The sequence below is a fragment of the Oncorhynchus mykiss genome, chromosome 13, assembly GCF_057628025.1.
Source record: "Oncorhynchus mykiss isolate SJ-2025 chromosome 13, ASM5762802v1, whole genome shotgun sequence".
Taxonomy (NCBI): domain Eukaryota; kingdom Metazoa; phylum Chordata; class Actinopteri; order Salmoniformes; family Salmonidae; genus Oncorhynchus; species Oncorhynchus mykiss.
The window spans coordinates 83,426,371-83,452,537 of NC_143034.1; the positions used below are offsets into that span (position 1 = coordinate 83,426,371).

At 41.8% G+C, this 26,167-nt stretch overlaps 1 protein-coding gene across 1 annotated transcript in view; it reads right to left on the reverse strand.

Annotated features, from left to right (window-relative positions):
• The window catches only part of cacna1ha (calcium voltage-gated channel subunit alpha1 Ha), a 156,540-nt gene that overhangs the window by 83,283 nt on the left and 47,090 nt on the right, over positions 1–26,167 (reverse strand). The window contains exons 3-4 of the mRNA XM_090194382.1: positions 22,293–22,404; positions 8,879–9,012 (exon numbers count right to left, since the gene is read on the reverse strand). Coding sequence (XP_090050508.1) covers positions 8,879–9,012; positions 22,293–22,404 — 246 coding nt within the window. The remainder of the gene's footprint in view (positions 1–8,878; positions 9,013–22,292; positions 22,405–26,167) is intronic.

Sequence of the window (26,167 nt, forward strand, 5' to 3'; positions counted from 1 at the left end):
AACAGTAGACCATCACAAATATAGCACCACCTTTTGGTTTACACCTTTCTATTATAATAGTAACTGAAGTCTGGACACTGACTAGGCCTCATGTAGTCTATTATAATATTAACTGAAGTCTGGACACTGACTGTAGACCTCATGTAGTCTATTATAATATTAACTGAAGTCTGGACACTGACTGTAGGCCTCATGTAGTCTATTATAATATAGTAATATGAACTGAAGTCAGGACACTGACTGTAGACCTCATGTAGTCTATTATAATATTAACTGAAGTCTGGACACTGACTGTAGGCCTCATGTAGTCTATTATAATATAGTAATATGAACTGAAGTCAGGACACTGACTGTAGGCCTCATGTAGTCTATTATAATATAGTAATATGAACTGAAGTCTGGACACTGACTGTAGGCCTCATGTAGTCTATTATAATATGAACTGAAGTCTGGACACTGACTGTAGACCTCATGTAGTCTATTATAATATAGTAATATTAACTGAAGTCTGGACACTGACTGTAGGTCTCATGTAGTCTATTATAATATAGTAATATTAACTGAAGTCTGGACACTGACTGTAGGCCTCATGTAGTCTATTATAATATAGTAATATTAACTGAAGTCAGGACACTGACTGTAGGTCTATTATAATAGTAACTGAAGTCTGGACACTGACTGTAGGTCTATTATAATAGTAACTGAAGTCTGGACACTGACTGTAGGTCTATTATAATAGTAACTGAAGTCAGGACACTGACTGTAGGTCTATTATAATAGTAACTGAAGTCAGGACACTGACTGTAGGTCTCATGTAGTCTATTATAATATAGTAATATTAACTGAAGTCAGGACACTGACTGTAGGTCTATTATAATAGTAACTGAAGTCTGGACACTGACTGTAGGTCTATTATAATAGTAACTGAAGTCTGGACACTGACTGTAGGTCTATTATAATAGTAACTGAAGTCAGGACACTGACTGTAGGCCTCATGTAGTCTACTATAATATAGTAATATTAACTGAAGTCTGGACACTGACTGTAGGTCTATTATAATAGTAACTGAAGTCAGGACACTGACTGTAGGCCTCATGTAGTCTATTATAATATAGTAATATTAACTGACGTCCGTATAGGACACATGTAGTCTATTATAATATAGTAATATTAACTGAAGTCTGGACACTGACTGTAGGTCTCATGTAGTCTATTATAATATTAACTGAAGTCTGGACACTGACTGTAGGCCTCATGTAGTATATTATAATAGTAACTGAAGTCTGGACACTGACTGTAGGCCTCATGTAGTATATTATAATAGTAACTGAAGTCTGGACACTGACTGTAGTCTATTATAATATTAACTGAAGTCTGGACACTGACTGTAGACCTCATGTAGTCTATTATTACATTAACTGAAGTCTGGACACTGACTGTAGTCTATTATAATATGAACTGAAGTCTGGACACTGACTGTAGACCTCATGTAGTCTATTATTACGTTAACTGAAGTCTGGACACTGACTGTAGGTCTATTATAATATGAACTGAAGTCTGGACACTGACTGTAGTCTACTATAATATGAACTGAAGTCTGGACACTGACTGTAGACCTCATGTAGTATATTATAATAGTAACTGAAGTCTGGACACTGACTGTAGACCTCATGTAGTCTACTATAATAGTAACTGAAATCTGGACACTGACTGTAGGTCTATTATAATATGAACTGAAGTCTGGACACTGACTGTAGGTCTATTATAATAGTAACTGAAGTCTGGACACTGACTGTAGTCTATTATAATAGTAACTGACGTCTGGACACTGACTGTAGGTCTATTATAATAGTAACTGAAGTCTGGACACTGACTGTAGTCTATTATAATAGTAACTGACGTCTGGACACTGACTGTAGGTCTATTATAATAGTAACTGAAGTCTGGACACTGACTGTAGTCTATTATAATAGTAACTGAAGTCTGGACACTGACTGTAGTCTATTATAATATGAACTGAAGTCTGGACACTGACTGTAGACCTCATGTAGTCTATTATTACATTAACTGAAGTCTGGACACTGACTGTAGGTCTATTATAATAGTAACTGACGTCTGGACACTGACTGTAGACCTCATGTAGTCTATTATAATATTAACTGAAGTCTGGACACTGACTCTAGGCCTCATGTAGTCTATTATCTGTGCTATAGTATCATATAGTATCTGTGCTTTAGAATCAAGTAGGCTAACGACATGTAGCCTGCCGCCAGTATCTGTGCTTTAGAATCAAGTAGACTAACGACATGTAGCCTGACGCCAGTATCTGTGCTTTAGAATCAAGTAGCCTGCCATCAGTATCTGTGCTTTAGAATCAAGTAGCCTGCCACCAGTATCTGTGCTTTAGAATCAAGTAGCCTGCCACCAGTATCTGTGCTTTAGAATCAAGTAGCCTGCCACCAGTATCTGTGCTTTAGAATCAAGTAGCCTGCCACCAGTATCTGTGCTTTAGAATCAAGTAGCCTGCCACCAGTATCTGTGCTTTAGAATCAAGTAGCCTGCCGCCAGTATCTGTGCTTTAGAATCAAGTAGCCTGCAGCCAGTATCTGTGCTTTAGAATCAAGTAGCCTGCCGCCAGTATCTGTGCTTTAGAATCAAGTAGCCTGCCGCCAGTATCTGTGCTTTAGAATCAAGTAGCCTGCCACCAGTATCTGTGCTTTAGAATCAAGTAGCCTGCCGCCAGTATCTGTGCTTTAGAATCAAGTAGCCTGCCACCAGTATCTGTGCTTTAGAATCAAGTAGCCTGCCACCAGTATCTGTGCTTTAGAATCAAGTAGCCTGCCACCAGTATCTGTGCTTTAGAATCAAGTAGCCTGCCGCCAGTATCTGTGCTTTAGAATCAAGTAGCCTGCCACCAGTATCTGTGCTTTAGAATCAAGTAGCCTGCCACCAGTATCTGTGCTTTAGAATCAAGTAGCCTGCCACCAGTATCTGTGCTTTAGAATCAAGTAGCCTGCCACCAGTATCTGTGCTTTAGAATCAAGTAGCCTGCCACCAGTATCTGTGCTTTAGAATCAAGTAGCCTGCCACCAGTATCTGTGCTTTAGAATCAAGTAGCCTGCCGCCAGTATCTGTGCTTTAGAATCAAGTAGCCTGCCACCAGTATCTGTGCTTTAGAGATGGAACTATCTTTATTGACTCTCGTTGCGGCCTGTACGCACTTCCTTAAAAAACAGGGCTCTGAATAAAAATGCATAAACAACTGAAACAATGTCTATTTCTACACCAGCCAATCACTCACCTGCCAGGATGACAGACAGCACCTGACCTCACTGCCTCTCACAGGAAGTCAACAACTGAAACCATGTCTATTTCTACACCAGCCAATCACTCACCTGCCAGGATGACAGACAGCACCTGACCTCACTGCCTCTCACAGGAAGTCAACAACTGAAACCATGTCTATTTCTGCACCAGCCAATCACTCACCTGCCAGGATGACAGACAGCACCTGACCTCACTGCCTCTCACAGGAAGTCAACAACTGAAACCATGTCTATTTCTACACCAGCCAATCACTCACCTGCCAGGATGACAGACAGCACCTGACCTCACTGCCTCTCACAGGAAGTCAACAACTGAAACCATGTCTATTTCTGCACCAGCCAATCACTCACCTGCCAGGATGACAGACAGCACCTGACCTCACTGCCTCTCACAGGAAGTCAACAACTGAAACCATGTCTATTTCTGCACCAGCCAATCACTCACCTGCCAGGATGACAGACAGCACCTGACCTCACTGCCTCTCACAGGAAGTCAACAACTGAAACCATGTCTATTTCTACACCAGCCAATCACTCACCTGCCAGGATGACAGACAGCACCTGACCTCACTGCCTCTCACAGGAAGTCAACAACTGAAACCATGTCTATTTCTACACCAGCCAATCACTCACCTGCCAGGATGACAGACAGCACCTGACCTCACTGCCTCTCACAGGAAGTCAACAACTGAAACCATGTCTATTTCTGCACCAGCCAATCACTCACCTGCCAGGATGACAGACAGCACCTGACCTCAATGCCTCTCACAGGAAGTCAACAACTGAAACCATGTCTATTTCTACACCAGCCAATCACTCACCTGCCAGGATGACAGACAGCACCTGACCTCACTGCCTCTCACAGGAAGTCAACAACTGAAACCATGTCTATTTCTACACCAGCCAATCACTCACCTGCCAGGATGACAGACAGCACCTGACCTCACTGCCTCTCACAGGAAGTCAACAACTGAAACCATGTCTATTTCTGCACCAGCCAATCACTCACCTGCCAGGATGACAGACAGCACCTGACCTCACTGCCTCTCACAGGAAGTCAACAACTGAAACCATGTCTATTTCTACACCAGCCAATCACTCACCTGCCAGGATGACAGACAGCACCTGACCTCACTGCCTCTCACAGGAAGTCAACAACTGAAACCATGTCTATTTCTACACCAGCCAATCACTCACCTGCCAGGATGACAGACAGCACCTGACCTCACTGCCTCTCACAGGAAGTCAACAACTGAAACCATGTCTATTTCTACACCAGCCAATCACTCACCTGCCAGGATGACAGACAGCACCTGACCTCACTGCCTCTCACAGGAAGTCAACAACTGAAACCATGTCTATTTCTACACCAGCCAATCACTCACCTGCCAGGATGACAGACAGCACCTGACCTCACTGCCTCTCACAGGAAGTCAACAACTGAAACCATGTCTATTTCTACACCAGCCAATCACTCACCTGCCAGGATGACAGACAGCACCTGACCTCACTGCCTCTCACAGGAAGTCAACAACTGAAACCATGTCTATTTCTGCACCAGCCAATCACTCACCTGCCAGGATGACAGACAGCACCTGACCTCACTGCCTCTCACAGGAAGTCAACAACTGAAACCATGTCTATTTCTGCACCAGCCAATCACTCACCTGCCAGGATGACAGACAGCACCTGACCTCACTGCCTCTCACAGGAAGTCAACAACTGAAACCATGTCTATTTCTGCACCAGCCAATCACTCACCTGCCAGGATGACAGACAGCACCTGACCTCACTGCTGTCATGACGTTGGCCTGGGGGGTAGGTTTATGACCGTCATAAATACCTCTCCCCTCCTTTTATCCTCTCTCTACCCTACTGATGTGACATTTGAAAAAATCCCTTGGTTAACATAGAGATTCTGGGAACATCAGAAGGTGGGGGGAAATGAACTATATTTTGGTAATCCGACCAGTTGAACATATGCGGTGGTACTTAATGAATATGATGTCAGTTCGGTTGTCATCTGAGACATTCTCATCAATGACAGGATGGCATAAACTCTACAGAGGAAAGTCTGCACATTGTAGTTATCGGATTCACATGGAATTGTTGTTCAATTTAAATGTTTGAATGTGAAATTATTGGTGAAAGGATTACATTTAATTTTAGCTTCCAAATGAGAGGTTTGGGTTTTCATAAGGTTAGGGCTCTGCTCAATCAGTGGCCCCTGTGAAGAGACGTGGGCTGTAGACTGTGAAACACACTCTTCTCCCTCCACTATATAAAGCCTTGACAACATTATAACCTCCTGTTCCGGATACATTAGGATGACGATCCGATGTCAGAATGGTTCAGATAATAACTACAGAACGAAGTCAACCTCAGCGTGAGCTTTGGTTGCGAATGGTATGAACTTTGAACTCTTATTTACAATAGAAGTGATACCTCCTAGCCGTTGAGTTAGCAACAGCAGCTGCAAATGTGGGCTAGGAAAGAACAGACAGAGTATCCCATCTACCACACAACAACGTTACTACAACATATCCAATTTACCAGCAGATACATTCTTCAAAGGACAACACACATAGTCTCCTAACACACATAGCCACAAAAACTGAACATCAACCTTGTCAGACCCTAAAGAACTGAACATCAATCTTGTCCGACCCTAAAGAACTGAACATCAACCCTGTCAGACCCTAAAGAACTGAACATCAACCCTGTCAGACCCTAAAGAACTGAACATCAACCTTGTCCGACCCTAAAGAACTGAACATCAACCCTGTCAGACCCTAAAGAACTGAACATCAACCCTGTCAGACCATAAAGAACTGAACATCAACCCTGTCAGACCCTAAAGAACTGAACATCAACCCTCTCCGACCCTAAAGAACTGAACATCAACCCTGTCAGACCCTAAAGAACTGAACATCAACCCTGTCAGACCCTAAAGAACTGAACATCAACCCTGCCAGACCCTAAAGAACTGAACATCAACCCTGTCAGACCCTAAAGAACTGAACATCAACCCTGTCAGACCCTAAAGAACTGAACATCAACCCTGTCTCACCCTAAAGAACTGAACATCAACCCTGTCAGACCCTAAAGAACTGAACATCAACCCTGTCAGACCCCAAAGAACTGAACATCAACCCTGTCAGACCCTAAAGAACTGAACATCAACCCTGTCAGACCCTAAAGAACTGAACGTCAGACCCTAAAAACTGATCTTCAACCCTGTCAGAGCCTAAAGAACTGAACATCAACCCTGTCCGACCCTAAAGAACTGAACATCAACCCTGTCAGACCCTAAAGAACTGAACATCAACCCTGTCAGACCCTAAAGAACTGAATATCAACCCTGTCCGACCCTAAAGAACTGAACATCAACCCTGTCCGACCCTAAAGAACTGAACATCAACCCTGTCAGACCCTAAAGAACTGAACATCAACCCTGTCAGACCCTAAAGAACTGAACATCAAACCTGTCCGACCCTAAAGAACTGAACATCAACCCTGTCAGACCCTAAAGAGCTGAACATCAACCCTGTCAGACCCTAAAGAACTGAACATCAACCCTGTCAGACCCTAAAGAACTGAACATCAAGCCTGTAAGTCCTTAAAGAACTGAACATCAACCCTGTCAGACCCTAAAGAACTGAACATCAACCCTGTCAGACCCTAAAGAACTGAACATCAACCCTGTCAGACCCTAAAGAACTGAACATCAACCCTGTTAGACCCTAAAGAACTGAACATCAACCCTGTCAGACCCTAAAGAACTGAACATCAACCCTGTCCGACCCTAAAGAACTGAACATCAACCCTGTCCGACCCTAAAGAACTGAACATCAACCCTGTCAGACCCTAAAGAACTGAACATCAACCCTGTCAGACCCTAAAGAACTGAACATCAACCCTGTCCGACCCTAAAGAACTGAACATCAACCCTGTCAGACCCTAAAGAACTGAACATCAACCCTGTCAGACCCTAAAGAACTGAACATCAATCCTGTCAGACCCTAAAGAACTGAACATCAACCCTGTCTGACCCTAAAGAACTGAACATCAACCCTGTCAGACCATAAAGAACTGAACATCAACCCTGTCAGACCCTAAAGAACTGAACATCAACCCTGTCAGACCCTAAAGAACTGAACATCAACCCTGTCAGACCCGAAAGAACTGAACATCAACCCTGTCAGACCATAAAGAACTGAACATTAACCCAGTCAGACCCTAAAGAACTGAACATCAACCCTGTCCGACCCTAAAGAACTGAACATCAACCCTGTCCGACCCTAAAGAACTGAACATCAACCCTGTCAGACCCTAAAGAACTGAACATCAACCCTGTCAGACCCTAAAGAACTGAACATCAACCCTGTCCGACCCTAAAGAACTGAACATCAACCCTGTCAGACCCTAAAGAACTGAACATCAACCCTGTCAGACCCTAAAGAACTGAACATCAACCCTGTCAGACCCTAAAGAACTGAACATCAACCCTGTCTGACCCTAAAGAACTGAACATCAACCCTGTCAGACCATAAAGAACTGAACATCAACCCTGTCAGACCCTAAAGAACTGAACATCAACCCTGTCAGACCATAAAGAACTGAACATCAACCCTGTTAGACCCTAAAGAACTGAACATCAACCCTGTCAGACCCTAAAGAACTGAACATCAACCCTGTCAAACCCTAAAGAACTGAACATCAACCCTGTTAGACCCTAAAGAACTGAACATCAACCCTGTCAGACCCGAAAGAACTGAACATCAACCCTGTCAGACCATAAAGAACTGAACATTAACCCAGTCAGACCCTAAAGAACTGAACATCAACCCTGTCAGACCCTAAAGAACTGAACATCAACCCTGTCAGACCCTAAAGAACTGAACATTAACCCAGTCTGACCCTAAAACAATGATCTGACTCACTAGTTCCCTCTGTATTTGTCATAGTGCAGATAACCTATCCCCTGGCTTTGCGTGTGTGTGTGTGTGTGTGTGTGTGAGTGTGTGTGTGTGTGTGTGTGTGTGTGCACCTCACAGTGAGTAAAGGGGTAATGCTGTGTGTCTGAGGTGACCGCTGCTGTCTGCTTAGTTAACATCTCTTACACACAAACAAACACACAAACACACACACACACACACACACTTTTCTCCTTGCCTGAAACAGTGACATTGAACGTGTGTTTCTCCCAGCAGGCTCCAAACTCCATCACCTCACGGGCTGCTTCACACCCAACCGTGATTGGGAGTCTCATAGGGCCGGCACACCATTGGCCCGGCGTCGTCCGGGTTTGACCCGGGGGTAGGCCCCGTCATTGTTAATAAGAATTTGTTCTGAACTGACTTGCCTCGTTAAATAACGGTGACATTTATATAAGAAAGGAAAATACTTTAGCAGCAGACTTAAAGAACGTCCTCGTGTGTCTCTGGAATCAAAAACAGAATCTAGAGAAGGTTCTATAGGTTCTATTTTGATGTTCTCTTGTCCCTAACCGCCTGACTAACCCCTGAGCATTGTGGGAATAGAACCCTTACCCTGCCATGACGATGAAGAAGTCCAGTCGGTTCCAGGTGTCGCCAAGGTAACACTTAGAACCGAAGATCCCCAGAGCCACCATCTTGATGACCATCTCCACCGCGAAAAACGCAAAGATACAGTCGTCAAACACCTAGAACAGACAAAGATACAGTCATCAAACACCTAGAACAGTAGAACAGACAAAGATACAGTCATCAAACACCCAGAACAGTAGAACAGACAAAGATACAGTCATCAAACACCTAGAAGAGACAAAGATACAGTCATCAAACACCCAGAGCAGACAAAGATAAAGTCGTGAAACACCTAGAACAGACAAAGATACAGTCATCAAACACCTAGAACAGTAGAACAGACAAAGATACAGTCATCAAACACCCAGAACAGTAGAACAGACAAATATACAGTCATCAAACACCCAGAACAGTAGAACAGACAAAGATACAGTCATCAAACACCCAGAGCAGACAAAGATAAAGTCATCAAACACCTAGAACAGACAAAAGATACAGTCATCAAACACCCAGAACAGTAGAACAGACAAAGATACAGTCATCAAACACCTAGAACAGACAAAGATACAGTCATCAAACACCTAGAACAGACAAAGATACAGTCATCAATCACCTAGAACAGACAACGATACAGTCATCAAACACCTAGAACAGACAAAGATACAGTCATCGAACACCCAGAACAGTAGAACAGACAAAGATACAGTCATCAAACACCTAGAACAGACAAAGATACAGTCATCAAATACCTAGAACAGTAGAACAGACAAAGATACAGTCATCAAATACCTAGAACAGTAGAACAGACAAAGATACAGTCATCAAACACCCAGAACAGTAGAACAGACAAATATACAGTCATCAAACACCCAGAACAGACAAAGATACAGTCATCAAACACCTAGAACAGACAAAGATACAGTCATCAAACACCTAGAACAGTAGAACAGACAAAGATACAGTCATCAAACACCCAGAACAGACAAAGATAGTCATCAAACACCCAGAACAGTAGAACAGACAAAGATAAAGTCATCAAACACCTAGAACAGACAAAGATACAGTCATCAAACACCCAGAACAGTAGAACAGACAAAGATACAGTCATCAAACACCTAGAACAGACAAAGATACAGTCATCAAACACCCAGAACAGACAAAGATACAGTCATCAAACACCTAGAACAGACAAAGATACAGTCATCAAACACCTAGAACAGTAGAACAGACAAAGATACAGTCAACAAACACCTAGAACAGACAAAGATACAGTCATCAAACACCCAGAACACTAGAACAGACAAAGATAAAGTCATCAAACACCTAGAACAGACAAAGATACAGTCATCAAACACCCAGAACAGTAGAACAGACAAAGATACAGTCATCAAACACCTAGAACAGACAAAGATACAGTCATCAAACACCCAGAACAGACAAAGATACAGTCATCAAACACCTAGAACAGACAAAGATACAGTCATCAAACACCTAGAACAGTAGAACAGACAAAGATACAGTCATCAAACACCCAGAACAGTAGAACAGACAAAGATACAGTCATCAAACACCTAGAACAGACAAAGATACAGTCATCAAACACCTAGAACAGACAAAGATACAGTCATCAATCACCTAGAACAGACAACGATACAGTCATCAAACACCCAGAACAGTAGAACAGACAAAGATACAGTCATCAAACACCTAGAACAGACAAAGATACAGTCATCAAACACCCAGAACAGACAAAGATACAGTCATCAAACACCTAGAACAGACAAAGATACAGTCATCAAACACCTAGAACAGTAGAACAGACAAAGATACAGTCATCAAACACCCAGAACAGTAGAACAGACAACGATACAGTCATCAAACACCTAGAACAGACAAAGATACAGTCATCAAACACCTAGAACAGTAGAACAGACAAAGATACAGTCATTAAACACCTAGAACAGTAGAACAGACACAGATACAGTCATCAAACACCTAGAACAGTAGAACAGACAAAGATACAGTCATCAAACACCTAGAACAGTAGAACAGACAAAGATACAGTCATCAAACACCTAGAACAGTAGAACAGACAAAGATACAGTCATTAAACACATAGAACAGACAAAGATACAGTCATCAAACACCTAGAACAGACAAAGATACAGTCATTAAACACCTAGAACAGACAAAGATACAGTCACCAAACACCTAGAACAGACAAAGATACAGTCATCAAACACCTATAACAGTAGAACAGACAAAGATAGTCATCAAACACCTAGAACAGTAGAACAGACAAAGATACAGTCATCAAACACCCAGAACAGACAAAGATACAGTCATCAAACACCCAGAACAGTAGAACAGACAAAGATACAGTCATCAAACACCTAGAACAGACAAAGATACAGTCATCAAACACCTAGAACAGACAAAGATACAGTCATCAATCACCTAGAACAGACAACGATACAGTCATCAAACACCTAGAACAGACAAAGATACAGTCATCAAACACCCAGAACAGTAGAACAGACAAAGATACAGTCATCAAACACCTAGAACAGACAAAGATACAGTCATCAAATACCTAGAACAGTAGAACAGACAAAGATACAGTCATCAAATACCTAGAACAGTAGAACAGACAAAGATACAGTCATCAAACACCCAGAACAGTAGAACAGACAAATATACAGTCATCAAACACCCAGAACAGACAAAGATACAGTCATCAAACACCTAGAACAGACAAAGATACAGTCATCAAACACCTAGAACAGTAGAACAGACAAAGATACAGTCATCAAACACCCAGAACAGACAAAGATACAGTCATCAAACACCCAGAACAGTAGAACAGACAAAGATAAAGTCATCAAACACCTAGAACAGACAAAGATACAGTCATCAAACACCCAGAACAGTAGAACAGACAAAGATACAGTCATCAAACACCTAGAACAGACAAAGATACAGTCATCAAACACCCAGAACAGACAAAGATACAGTCATCAAACACCTAGAACAGACAAAGATACAGTCATCAAACACCTAGAACAGTAGAACAGACAAAGATACAGTCAACAAACACCTAGAACAGACAAAGATACAGTCATCAAACACCCAGAACAGTAGAACAGACAAAGATAAAGTCATCAAACACCTAGAACAGACAAAGATACAGTCATCAAACACCCAGAACAGTAGAACAGACAAAGATACAGTCATCAAACACCTAGAACAGACAAAGATACAGTCATCAAACACCCAGAACAGACAAAGATACAGTCATCAAACACCTAGAACAGACAAAGATACAGTCATCAAACACCTAGAACAGTAGAACAGACAAAGATACAGTCATCAAACACCCAGAACAGTAGAACAGACAAAGATACAGTCATCAAACACCTAGAACAGACAAAGATACAGTCATCAAACACCTAGAACAGACAAAGATACAGTCATCAATCACCTAGAACAGACAACGATACAGTCATCAAACACCCAGAACAGTAGAACAGACAAAGATACAGTCATCAAACACCTAGAACAGACAAAGATACAGTCATCAAACACCCAGAACAGACAAAGATACAGTCATCAAACACCTAGAACAGACAAAGATACAGTCATCAAACACCTAGAACAGTAGAACAGACAAAGATACAGTCATCAAACACCCAGAACAGTAGAACAGACAAAGATACAGTCATCAAACACCTAGAACAGACAAAGATACAGTCATCAAACACCTAGAACAGACAAAGATACAGTCATCAATCACCTAGAACAGACAACGATACAGTCATCAAACACCTAGAACAGTAGAACAGACAAAGATACAGTCATCAAACACCCAGAACAGTAGAACAGACAAAGATAAAGTCATCAAACACCTAGAACAGACAAAGATACAGTCATCAAACACCTAGAACAGTAGAACAGACAAAGATACAGTCATCAAACACCCAGAACAGTAGAACAGACAAAGATACAGTCATCAAACACCTAGAACAGACAAAGATACAGTCATCAAACACCTAGAACAGACAAAGATACAGTCATCAAACACCTAGAACAGTAGAACAGACAAAGATACAGTCATCAAACACCTAGAACAGTAGAACAGACAAAGATACAGTCATCAAACACCTAGAACAGACAAAGATACAGTCAACAAACACCTAGAACAGTAGAACAGACAAAGATACAGTCATCAAACACCCAGAACAGACAAAGATACAGTCATCAAACACCTAGAACAGACAAAGATACAGTCATCAAACACCTAGAACAGTAGAACAGACAAAGATACAGTCATCAAACACCCAGAACAGACAAAGATACAGTCATCAAACACCCAGAACAGTAGAACAGACAAAGATAAAGTCATCAAACACCTAGAACAGACAAAGATACAGTCATCAAACACCCAGAACAGTAGAACAGACAAAGATACAGTCATCAAACACCTAGAACAGACAAAGATACAGTCATCAAACACCCAGAACAGACAAAGATACAGTCATCAAACACCTAGAACAGACAAAGATACAGTCATCAAACACCTAGAACAGTAGAACAGACAAAGATACAGTCATCAAACACCCAGAACAGACAAAGATACAGTCATCAAACACCCAGAACAGTAGAACAGACAAAGATACAGTCATCAAACACCTAGAACAGACAAAGATACAGTCATCAAACACCCAGAACAGACAAAGATACAGTCATCAAACACCTAGAACAGACAAAGATACAGTCATCAAACACCTAGAACAGTAGAACAGACAAAGATACAGTCATCAAACACCCAGAACAGTAGAACAGACAAAGATACAGTCATCAAACACCTAGAACAGACAAAGATACAGTCATCAAACACCCAGAACAGTAGAACAGACAAAGATACAGTCATCAAACACCTAGAACAGACAAAGATACAGTCATCAAACACCCAGAACAGACAAAGATACAGTCATCAAACACCTAGAACAGACAAAGATACAGTCATCAAACACCTAGAACAGTAGAACAGACAAAGATACAGTCATCAAACACCCAGAACAGTAGAACAGACAAAGATACAGTCATCAAACACCTAGAACAGACAAAGATACAGTCATCAAATACCTAGAACAGTAGAACAGACAAAGATACAGTCATCAAATACCTAGAACAGTAGAACAGACAAAGATACAGTCATCAAACACCCAGAACAGTAGAACAGACAAATATACAGTCATCAAACACCCAGAACAGACAAAGATACAGTCATCAAACACCTAGAACAGACAAAGATACAGTCATCAAACACCTAGAACAGTAGAACAGACAAAGATACAGTCATCAAACACCCAGAACAGACAAAGATAGTCATCAAACACCCAGAACAGTAGAACAGACAAAGATAAAGTCATCAAACACCTAGAACAGACAAAGATACAGTCATCAAACACCCAGAACAGTAGAACAGACAAAGATACAGTCATCAAACACCTAGAACAGACAAAGATACAGTCATCAAACACCCAGAACAGACAAAGATACAGTCATCAAACACCTAGAACAGACAAAGATACAGTCATCAAACACCTAGAACAGTAGAACAGACAAAGATACAGTCAACAAACACCTAGAACAGACAAAGATACAGTCATCAAACACCTAGAACACTAGAACAGACAAAGATAAAGTCATCAAACACCTAGAACAGACAAAGATACAGTCATCAAACACCCAGAACAGTAGAACAGACAAAGATACAGTCATCAAACACCTAGAACAGACAAAGATACAGTCATCAAACACCCAGAACAGACAAAGATACAGTCATCAAACACCTAGAACAGACAAAGATACAGTCATCAAACACCTAGAACAGTAGAACAGACAAAGATACAGTCATCAAACACCCAGAACAGTAGAACAGACAAAGATACAGTCATCAAACACCTAGAACAGACAAAGATACAGTCATCAAACACCTAGAACAGACAAAGATACAGTCATCAATCACCTAGAACAGACAACGATACAGTCATCAAACACCCAGAACAGTAGAACAGACAAAGATACAGTCATCAAACACCTAGAACAGACAAAGATACAGTCATCAAACACCCAGAACAGACAAAGATACAGTCATCAAACACCTAGAACAGACAAAGATACAGTCATCAAACACCTAGAACAGTAGAACAGACAAAGATACAGTCATCAAACACCCAGAACAGTAGAACAGACAACGATACAGTCATCAAACACCTAGAACAGACAAAGATACAGTCATCAAACACCTAGAACAGTAGAACAGACAAAGATACAGTCATTAAACACCTAGAACAGTAGAACAGACACAGATACAGTCATCAAACACCTAGAACAGTAGAACAGACAAAGATACAGTCATCAAACACCTAGAACAGTAGAACAGACAAAGATACAGTCATCAAACACCTAGAACAGTAGAACAGACAAAGATACAGTCATTAAACACATAGAACAGACAAAGATACAGTCATCAAACACCTAGAACAGACAAAGATACAGTCACCAAACACCTAGAACAGACAAAGATACAGTCATCAAACACCTATAACAGTAGAACAGACAAAGATAGTCATCAAACACCTAGAACAGTAGAACAGACAAAGATACAGTCATCAAACACCCAGAACAGACAAAGATACAGTCATCAAACACCCAGAACAGTAGAACAGACAAAGATACAGTCATCAAACACCTAGAACAGACAAAGATACAGTCATCAAACACCTAGAACAGACAAAGATACAGTCATCAATCACCTAGAACAGACAACGATACAGTCATCAAACACCTAGAACAGACAAAGATACAGTCATCAAACACCCAGAACAGTAGAACAGACAAAGATACAGTCATCAAACACCTAGAACAGACAAAGATACAGTCATCAAATACCTAGAACAGTAGAACAGACAAAGATACAGTCATCAAATACCTAGAACAGTAGAACAGACAAAGATACAGTCATCAAACACCCAGAACAGTAGAACAGACAAAGATACAGTCATCAAACACCCAGAACAGACAAAGATACAGTCATCAAACACCTAGAACAGACAAAGATACAGTCATCAAACACCTAGAACAGTAGAACAGACAAAGATACAGTCATCAAACACCCAGAACAGACAAAGATACAGTCATCAAACACCCAGAACAGTAGAACAGACAAAGATAAAGTCATCAAACACCTAGAACAGACAAAGATACAGTCATCAAACACCCAGAACAGTAGAACAGACAAAGATACAGTCATCAAACACCTAGAACAGACAAAGATACAGTCATCAAACACCCAGAACAGACAAAGATACAGTCATCAAACACCTAGAACAGACAAAGATACAGTCATCAAACACCTAGAACAGTAGAACAGACAAAGATACAGTCAACAAACACCTAGAACAGACAAAGATACAGTCATCAAACACCCAGAACAGTAGAACAGACAAAGATAAAGTCATCAAACACCTAGAACAGACAAAGATACAGTCATCAAACACCCAGAACAGTAGAACAGACAAAGATACAGTCATCAAACACCTAGAACAGACAAAGATACAGTCATCAAACACCCAGAACAGACAAAGATACAGTCATCAAACACCTAGAACAGACAAAGATACAGTCATCAAACACCTAGAACAGTAGAACAGACAAAGATACAGTCATCAAACACCCAGAACAGTAGAACAGACAAAGATACAGTCATCAAACACCTAGAACAGACAAAGATACAGTCATCAAACACCTAGAACAGACAAAGATACAGTCATCAATCACCTAGAACAGACAACGATACAGTCATCAAACACCCAGAACAGTAGAACAGACAAAGATACAGTCATCAAACACCTAGAACAGACAAAGATACAGTCATCAAACACCCAGAACAGACAAAGATACAGTCATCAAACACCTAGAACAGACAAAGATACAGTCATCAAACACCTAGAACAGTAGAACAGACAAAGATACAGTCATCAAACACCCAGAACAGTAGAACAGACAAAGATACAGTCATCAAACACCTAGAACAGACAAAGATACAGTCATCAAACACCTAGAACAGACAAAGATACAGTCATCAATCACCTAGAACAGACAACGATACAGTCATCAAACACCTAGAACAGTAGAACAGACAAAGATACAGTCAACAAACACCTAGAACAGACAAAGATACAGTCATCAAACACCCAGAACAGTAGAACAGACAAAGATAAAGTCATCAAACACCTAGAACAGACAAAGATACAGTCATCAAACACCTAGAACAGTAGAACAGACAAAGATACAGTCATCAAACACCCAGAACAGTAGAACAGACAAAGATACAGTCATCAAACACCTAGAACAGACAAAGATACAGTCATCAAACACCTAGAACAGACAAAGATACAGTCATCAAACACCTAGAACAGTAGAACAGACAAAGATACAGTCATCAAACACCTAGAACAGTAGAACAGACAAAGATACAGTCATCAAACACCTAGAACAGACAAAGATACAGTCAACAAACACCTAGAACAGTAGAACAGACAAAGATACAGTCATCAAACACCTAGAACAGACAAAGATACAGTCATCAAACACCCAGAACAGACAAAGATACAGTCATCAAACACCTAGAACAGACAAAGATACAGTCATCAAACACCTAGAACAGTAGAACAGACAAAGATACAGTCATCAAACACCCAGAACAGACAAAGATACAGTCATCAAACACCCAGAACAGTAGAACAGACAAAGATAAAGTCATCAAACACCTAGAACAGACAAAGATACAGTCATCAAACACCCAGAACAGTAGAACAGACAAAGATACAGTCATCAAACACCTAGAACAGACAAAGATACAGTCATCAAACACCCAGAACAGACAAAGATACAGTCATCAAACACCTAGAACAGACAAAGATACAGTCATCAAACACCTAGAACAGTAGAACAGACAAAGATACAGTCAACAAACACCTAGAACAGACAAAGATACAGTCATCAAACACCCAGAACAGTAGAACAGACAAAGATAAAGTCATCAAACACCTAGAACAGACAAAGATACAGTCATCAAACACCCAGAACAGTAGAACAGACAAAGATACAGTCATCAAACACCTAGAACAGACAAAGATACAGTCATCAAACACCCAGAACAGACAAAGATACAGTCATCAAACACCTAGAACAGACAAAGATACAGTCATCAAACACCTAGAACAGTAGAACAGACAAAGATACAGTCATCAAACACCCAGAACAGTAGAACAGACAAAGATACAGTCATCAAACACCTAGAACAGACAAAGATACAGTCATCAAACACCTAGAACAGACAAAGATACAGTCATCAATCACCTAGAACAGACAACGATACAGTCATCAAACACCCAGAACAGTAGAACAGACAAAGATACAGTCATCAAACACCTAGAACAGACAAAGATACAGTCATCAAACACCCAGAACAGACAAAGATACAGTCATCAAACACCTAGAACAGACAAAGATACAGTCATCAAACACCTAGAACAGTAGAACAGACAAAGATACAGTCATCAAACACCCAGAACAGTAGAACAGACAAAGATACAGTCATCAAACACCTAGAACAGACAAAGATACAGTCATCAAACACCTAGAACAGACAAAGATACAGTCATCAATCACCTAGAACAGACAACGATACAGTCATCAAACACCTAGAACAGTAGAACAGACAAAGATACAGTCAACAAACACCTAGAACAGACAAAGATACAGTCATCAAACACCCAGAACAGTAGAACAGACAAAGATAAAGTCATCAAACACCTAGAACAGACAAAGATACAGTCATCAAACACCTAGAACAGTAGAACAGACAAAGATACAGTCATCAAACACCCAGAACAGTAGAACAGACAAAGATACAGTCATCAAACACCTAGAACAGACAAAGATACAGTCATCAAACACCTAGAACAGACAAAGATACAGTCATCAAACACCTAGAACAGTAGAACAGACAAAGATACAGTCATCAAACACCTAGAACAGTAGAACAGACAAAGATACAGTCATCAAACACCTAGAACAGACAAAGATACAGTCAACAAACACCTAGAACAGTAGAACAGACAAAGATACAGTCATCAAACACCTAGAACAGACAAAGATACAGTCATCAAACACCCAGAACAGACAAAGATACAGTCATCAAACACCTAGAACAGACAAAGATACAGTCATCAAACACCTAGAACAGTAGAACAGACAAAGATACAGTCATCAAACACCCAGAACAGACAAAGATACAGTCATCAAACACCCAGAACAGTAGAACAGACAAAGATAAAGTCATCAAACACCTAGAACAGACAAAGATACAGTCATCAAACACCCAGAACAGTAGAACAGACAAAGATACAGTCATCAAACACCTAGAACAGACAAAGATACAGTCATCAAACACCCAGAACAGACAAAGATACAGTCATCAAACACCTAGAACAGTAGAACAGACAAAGATACAGTCAACAAACACCTAGAACAGACAAAGATACAGTCATCAAACACCCAGAACAGTAGAACAGACAAAGATAAAGTCATCAAACACCTAGAACAGACAAAGATACAGTCATCAAACACCCAGAACAGTAGAACAGACAAAGATACAGTCATCAAACACCTAGAACAGACAAAGATACAGTCATCAAACACCCAGAACAGACAAAGATACAGTCATCAAACACCTAGAACAGACAAAGATACAGTCATCAAACACCTAGAACAGTAGAACAGACAAAGATACAGTCATCAAACACCCAGAACAGTAGAACAGACAAAGATACAGTCATCAAACACCTAGAACAGACAAAGATACAGTCATCAAACACCCAGAACAGTAGAACAGACAAAGATACAGTCATCAAACACCTAGAACAGACAAAGATACAGTCATCAAACACCCAGAACAGACAAAGATACAGTCATCAAACACCTAGAACAGACAAAGATACAGTCATCAAACACCTAGAACAGTAGAACAGACAAAGATACAGTCATCAAACACCCAGAACAGTAGAACAGACAAAGATACAGTCATCAAACACCTAGAACAGACAAAGATACAGTCATCAAACACCTAGAACAGACAAAGATACAGTCATCAATCACCTAGAACAGACAACGATACAGTCATCAAACACCTAGAACAGTAGAACAGACAAAGATACAGTCAACAAACACCTAGAACAGACAAAGATACAGTCATCAAACACCCAGAACAGTAGAACAGACAAAGATAAAGTCATCAAACACCTAGAACAGACAAAGATACAGTCATCAAACACCTAGAACAGTAGAACAGACAAAGATACAGTCATCAAACACCCAGAACAGTAGAACAGACAAAGATACAGTCATCAAACACCTAGAACAGACAAAGATACAGTCATCAAACACCTAGAACAGACAAAGATACAGTCATCAAACACCTAGAACAGTAGAACAGACAAAGATACAGTCATCAAACACCTAGAACAGTAGAACAGACAAAGATACAGTCATCAAACACCTAGAACAGACAAAGATACAGTCAACAAACACCTAGAACAGTAGAACAGACAAAGATACAGTCATCAAACACCTAGAACAGACAAAGATACAGTCAACAAACACCTAGAACAATGTACAGTCACCAAGACGAGGGTTTATAGGTGAGGGGTAAGGTGTTGATGGTGAGGGGTGAGAGGTTATAGGTGAGGGGTGAGGTGTTGATGGTGAGGGGTGAGAGGTGAGAGGTGAGGGGTGAGGTGTTGATGGTGAGGGGTGAGAGGTTATAGGTGAGGGGTGAGGTGTTGATGGTGAGGGGTGAGAGGTTATAGGTGAGGGGTGAGGTGTTGATGGTGAGGGGTGAGAGGTTATAGGTGAGAGTTTATAAGTGAGAGGTTATAGGTGAGGGGTGAGAGGTTATAGTTTAGGGGTGAGGGGTGAGGGGTGAGAGGTGAGGGGTGAGAGGTTATAGGTGAGAGGTTATAGGTGAGGGGTGAGAGGTTATAGTTTAGGGGTGAGTGGTGAGGGGTGAGAGGTTATAGGTGAGAGGTGAGGGGTGAGGGATAACAGGTTATAGGTGAGAGGTTATAGGTGAGGGGTGAGAGGTTATAGGTGAGGGGTGAGAGGTGAGACGTTATAGGTGAGGGGTGAGAGGTTATAGGTGAGGGGTGAGAGGTGAGAGGTTTAAGGTTTAAAGTAGTACCTACCTGTAGTATGAGGCACCACTCTGCCTGACAGGTGAGAGGTTATAGGTGAGGGGTGAGAGGTTATAGGTGAGGGGTGAGAGGTGAGAGGTTTAAGGTTTAAAGTAGTACCTACCTGTAGTATGAGGCACCACTCTGCCTGACAGGTGAGAGGTTATAGGTGAGGGGTGAGAGGTTATAGGTGAAGGGGTGAGAGGTTATAGGTCAGGGGTGAGAGTTTATAGGTGAGAGGTGAGAGGTTATAGGTGAGGGGTGAGAGGTTATAGGTGAGGGGTGAGAGGTTATAGGTGAGGGGTGAGAGGTGAGAGGTTATAGGTGAGAGGTGAGAGGTTATAGGTGAGGGGTGAGAGGTTATAGGTGAGGGGTGAAGGATGACAGGTTATAGGTTATAGGTGAGAGGTTATAGGTGAGGGATGACTATAGGTGAGGGGTGAGAGGTTATAGGTGAGGGGTGAGAAGTTATAGGTGAGGGGTGAGAGGTGAGGGGTGAGAGGTTATAGGTGAGGGGTGAGAGGTTATAGGTGAGAGGTGAGAGGTTATAGGTGAGGGGTGAGAGGTTATAGGTGAGGGGTGAGAGGTGAGGGGTGAGAGGTTATAGGTGAGGGGTGAAGGATGACAGGTTATAGGTTATAGGTGAGAGGTTATAGGTGAGGGATGACAGGTTATAGGTGAGAGGTTATAGGTGAGGGGTGAGAGGTGAGGGGTGAGAGGTTATATGTGAGGGGTGAGAGGTTATAGGTGAGAGGTGAGAGGTTATAGGTGAGGGGTGAGAGGTTATAGGTTATAGGTGAGAGGTGAGGGGTGAGAGGTTATAGGTGAGGGGTGAGAGGTTATAGGTGAGGGGTGAGAGGTGAGGGGTGAGAGGTTATAGGTGAGGGGTGAAGGATGACAGGTTATAGGTTATAGGTGAGAGGTTATAGGTGAGGGATGACAGGTTATAGGTGAGAGGTTATAGGTGAGGGGTGAGAGGTTATAGGTGAGGGGTGAGAGATGAGGGGTGAGAGGTTATAGGTGAGGGGTGAGAGGTTATAGGTGAGGGGTGAGAGGTTATAGGTGAGAGGTGAGAGGTTTAAAGTAGTACCTACCTGTAGTATGAGGCACCACTCTGCCTGACAGGTGACGTCTTCACAGGGTTGGTACATCCCCAGAGTCACACAGTTCAGGAGAATCACTATCATGGAGACGTGTTCAAACCACGTGGAGACCTGGGTTAAGGACTACACACTGAGACATGGCCTACTGAATACAGACATCACACAGTACAGGATCCCCAGCATTAACCACGTAGAGACCTGGGTTAAGGACTACACACTGAGACATGGCCTACTGAAAACAGACATCACACAGTACAGGATCCCCAGCATTAACCACGTAGAGACCTGGGTTAAGGACTACACACTGAGACATGGCCTACTGAATACAGACATCACACAGTACAGGATCCCCAGCATTAACCACGTAGAGACCTGGGTTAAGGACTACACACTGAGACATGGCCTACTGAAAACAGACATCACACAGTACAGGATCCCCAGCATTAACCACGTAGAGACCTGGGTTAAGGACTACACACTGAGACATGGCCTACTGAATACAGACATCACACAGTACAGGATCCCCAGCATTAACCACGTAGAGACCTGGGTTAAGGACTACACACTGAGACATGGCCTACTGAATACAGACATCACACAGTACAGGATCCCCAGCATTAACCACGTAGAGACCTGGGTTAAGGACTACACACTGAGACATGATACAACACTGCCTCTTACCTGTGACTGTATTCATGATACAACACTGCCTCTTACCTGTGACTGTATTCATGATACAACACTGCCTCTTACCTGTATTCATGATGCAGCACTGCCTCTTACCTGTGACTGTATTCATGATACAGCACTGCCTCTTACCTGTATTCATGATACAGCACTGCCTCTTACCTGTATTCATGATGCAGCACTGCCTCTTACCTGTGACTGTATTCATGATGCAGCACTGCCTCTTACCTGTGACTGTATTCATGATACAACACTGCCTCTTGTCTGTGACTGTATTCATGATACAACACTGCCTCTTACCTGTATTCATGATACAGCACTGCCTCTTACCTGTGACTGTATTCATGATACAGCACTGCCTCTTACCTGTGACTCTATTCATGATACAGCACTGCCTCTTACCTGTGACTGTATTCATGATACAGCACTGCCTCTTACCTGTGACTGTATTCATGATACAACACTGCCTCTTGTCTGTGACTGTATTCATGATACAACACTGCCTCTTACCTGTATTCATGATACAGCACTGCCTCTTACCTGTGACTGTATTCATGATACAGCACTGCCTCTTACCTGTATTCATGATACAGCACTGCCTCTTACCTGTGACTGTATTCATGATACAACACTGCCTCTTGTCTGTGACTGTATTCATGATACAACACTGCCTCTTACCTGTATTCATGATACAGCACTGCCTCTTGTCTGTGACTGTATTCATGATGCAGCACTGCCTCTTACCTGTATTCATGATACAGCACTGCCTCTTACCTGTGACTGTATTCATGATACAGCACTGCCTCTTGTCTGTGACTGTATTCATGATACAGCACTGCCTCTTACCTGTGACTGTATTCATGATACAGCACTGCCTCTTACCTGTGACTGTATTCATGATACAGCACTGCCTCTTGTCTGTGACTGTATTCATGATACAACACTGCCTCTTACCTGTGACTGTATTCATGATACAACACTGCCTCTTGTCTGTGACTGTATTCATGATACAACACTGCCTCTTACCTGTGACTCTATTCATGATACAGCACTGCCTCTTACCTGTGACTCTATTCATGATACAACACTGCCTCTTGTCTGTGACTGTATTCATGATACAACACTGCCTCTTACCTGTGACTCTATTCATGATACAGCACTGCCTCTTACCTGTGACTCTATTCATGATACAGCACTGCCTCTTACCTGTGACTCTATTCATGATACAACACTGCCTCTTACCTGTGACTCTATTCATGATACAGCACTGCCTCTTACCTGTGACTCTATTCATGATACAGCACTGCCTCTTACCTGCGACTGTATTCATGATACAGCACTGCCTCTTACCTGTGACTCTATTCATGATACAGCACTGCCTCTTACCTGTGACTCTATTCATGATACAACACTGCCTCTTACCTGTGACTCTATTCATGATACAGCACTGCCTCTTACCTGTGACTGTATTCATGATACAGCACTGCCTCTTACCTGTGACTGTATTCATGATACAACACTGCCTCTTACCTGTATTCATGATGCAGCACTGCCTCTTACCTGTGACTGTATTCATGATACAGCACTGCCTCTTACCTGTATTCATGATACAGCACTGCCTCTTACCTGTATTCATGATGCAGCACTGCCTCTTACCTGTGACTGTATTCATGATGCAGCACTGCCTCTTACCTGTGACTGTATTCATGATACAACACTGCCTCTTGTCTGTGACTGTATTCATGATACAACACTGCCTCTTACCTGTATTCATGATACAGCACTGCCTCTTACCTGTGACTGTATTCATGATACAGCACTGCCTCTTACCTGTGACTCTATTCATGATACAGCACTGCCTCTTACCTGTGACTGTATTCATGATACAGCACTGCCTCTTACCTGTGACTGTATTCATGATACAGCACTGCCTCTTACCTGTGACTGTATTCATGATACAACACTGCCTCTTGTCTGTGACTGTATTCATGATACAACACTGCCTCTTACCTGTATTCATGATACAGCACTGCCTCTTACCTGTGACTGTATTCATGATACAGCACTGCCTCTTACCTGTATTCATGATACAGCACTGCCTCTTACCTGTGACTGTATTCATGATACAACACTGCCTCTTGTCTGTGACTGTATTCATGATACAACACTGCCTCTTACCTGTATTCATGATACAGCACTGCCTCTTGTCTGTGACTGTATTCATGATGCAGCACTGCCTCTTACCTGTATTCATGATACAGCACTGCCTCTTACCTGTGACTGTATTCATGATACAGCACTGCCTCTTGTCTGTGACTGTATTCATGATACAGCACTGCCTCTTACCTGTGACTGTATTCATGATACAGCACTGCCTCTTACCTGTGACTGTATTCATGATACAGCACTGCCTCTTGTCTGTGACTGTATTCATGATACAACACTGCCTCTTACCTGTGACTGTATTCATGATACAACACTGCCTCTTGTCTGTGACTGTATTCATGATACAACACTGCCTCTTACCTGTGACTCTATTCATGATACAGCACTGCCTCTTACCTGTGACTCTATTCATGATACAACACTGCCTCTTGTCTGTGACTGTATTCATGATACAACACTGCCTCTTACCTGTGACTCTATTCATGATACAGCACTGCCTCTTACCTGTGACTCTATTCATGATACAGCACTGCCTCTTACCTGTGACTCTATTCATGATACAACACTGCCTCTTACCTGTGACTCTATTCATGATACAGCACTGCCTCTTACCTGTGACTCTATTCATGATACAGCACTGCCTCTTACCTGCGACTGTATTCATGATACAGCACTGCCTCTTACCTGTGACTCTATTCATGATACAGCACTGCCTCTTACCTGTGACTCTATTCATGATACAACACTGCCTCTTACCTGTGACTCTATTCATGATACAGCACTGCCGCTTACCTGTGACTGTATTCATGATACAACACTGCCTCTTACCTGCGACTGTATTCATGATACAACACTGCCTCTTGTCTGTGACTGTATTCATGATACAACACTGCCTCTTACCTGCGACTGTATTCATGATACAACACTGCCTCTTGTGCCTTATTGTATTTATAAAAATGATACCAACATATTCAGATAACAATGAATAACACATTTTCATTAAAACATTATTT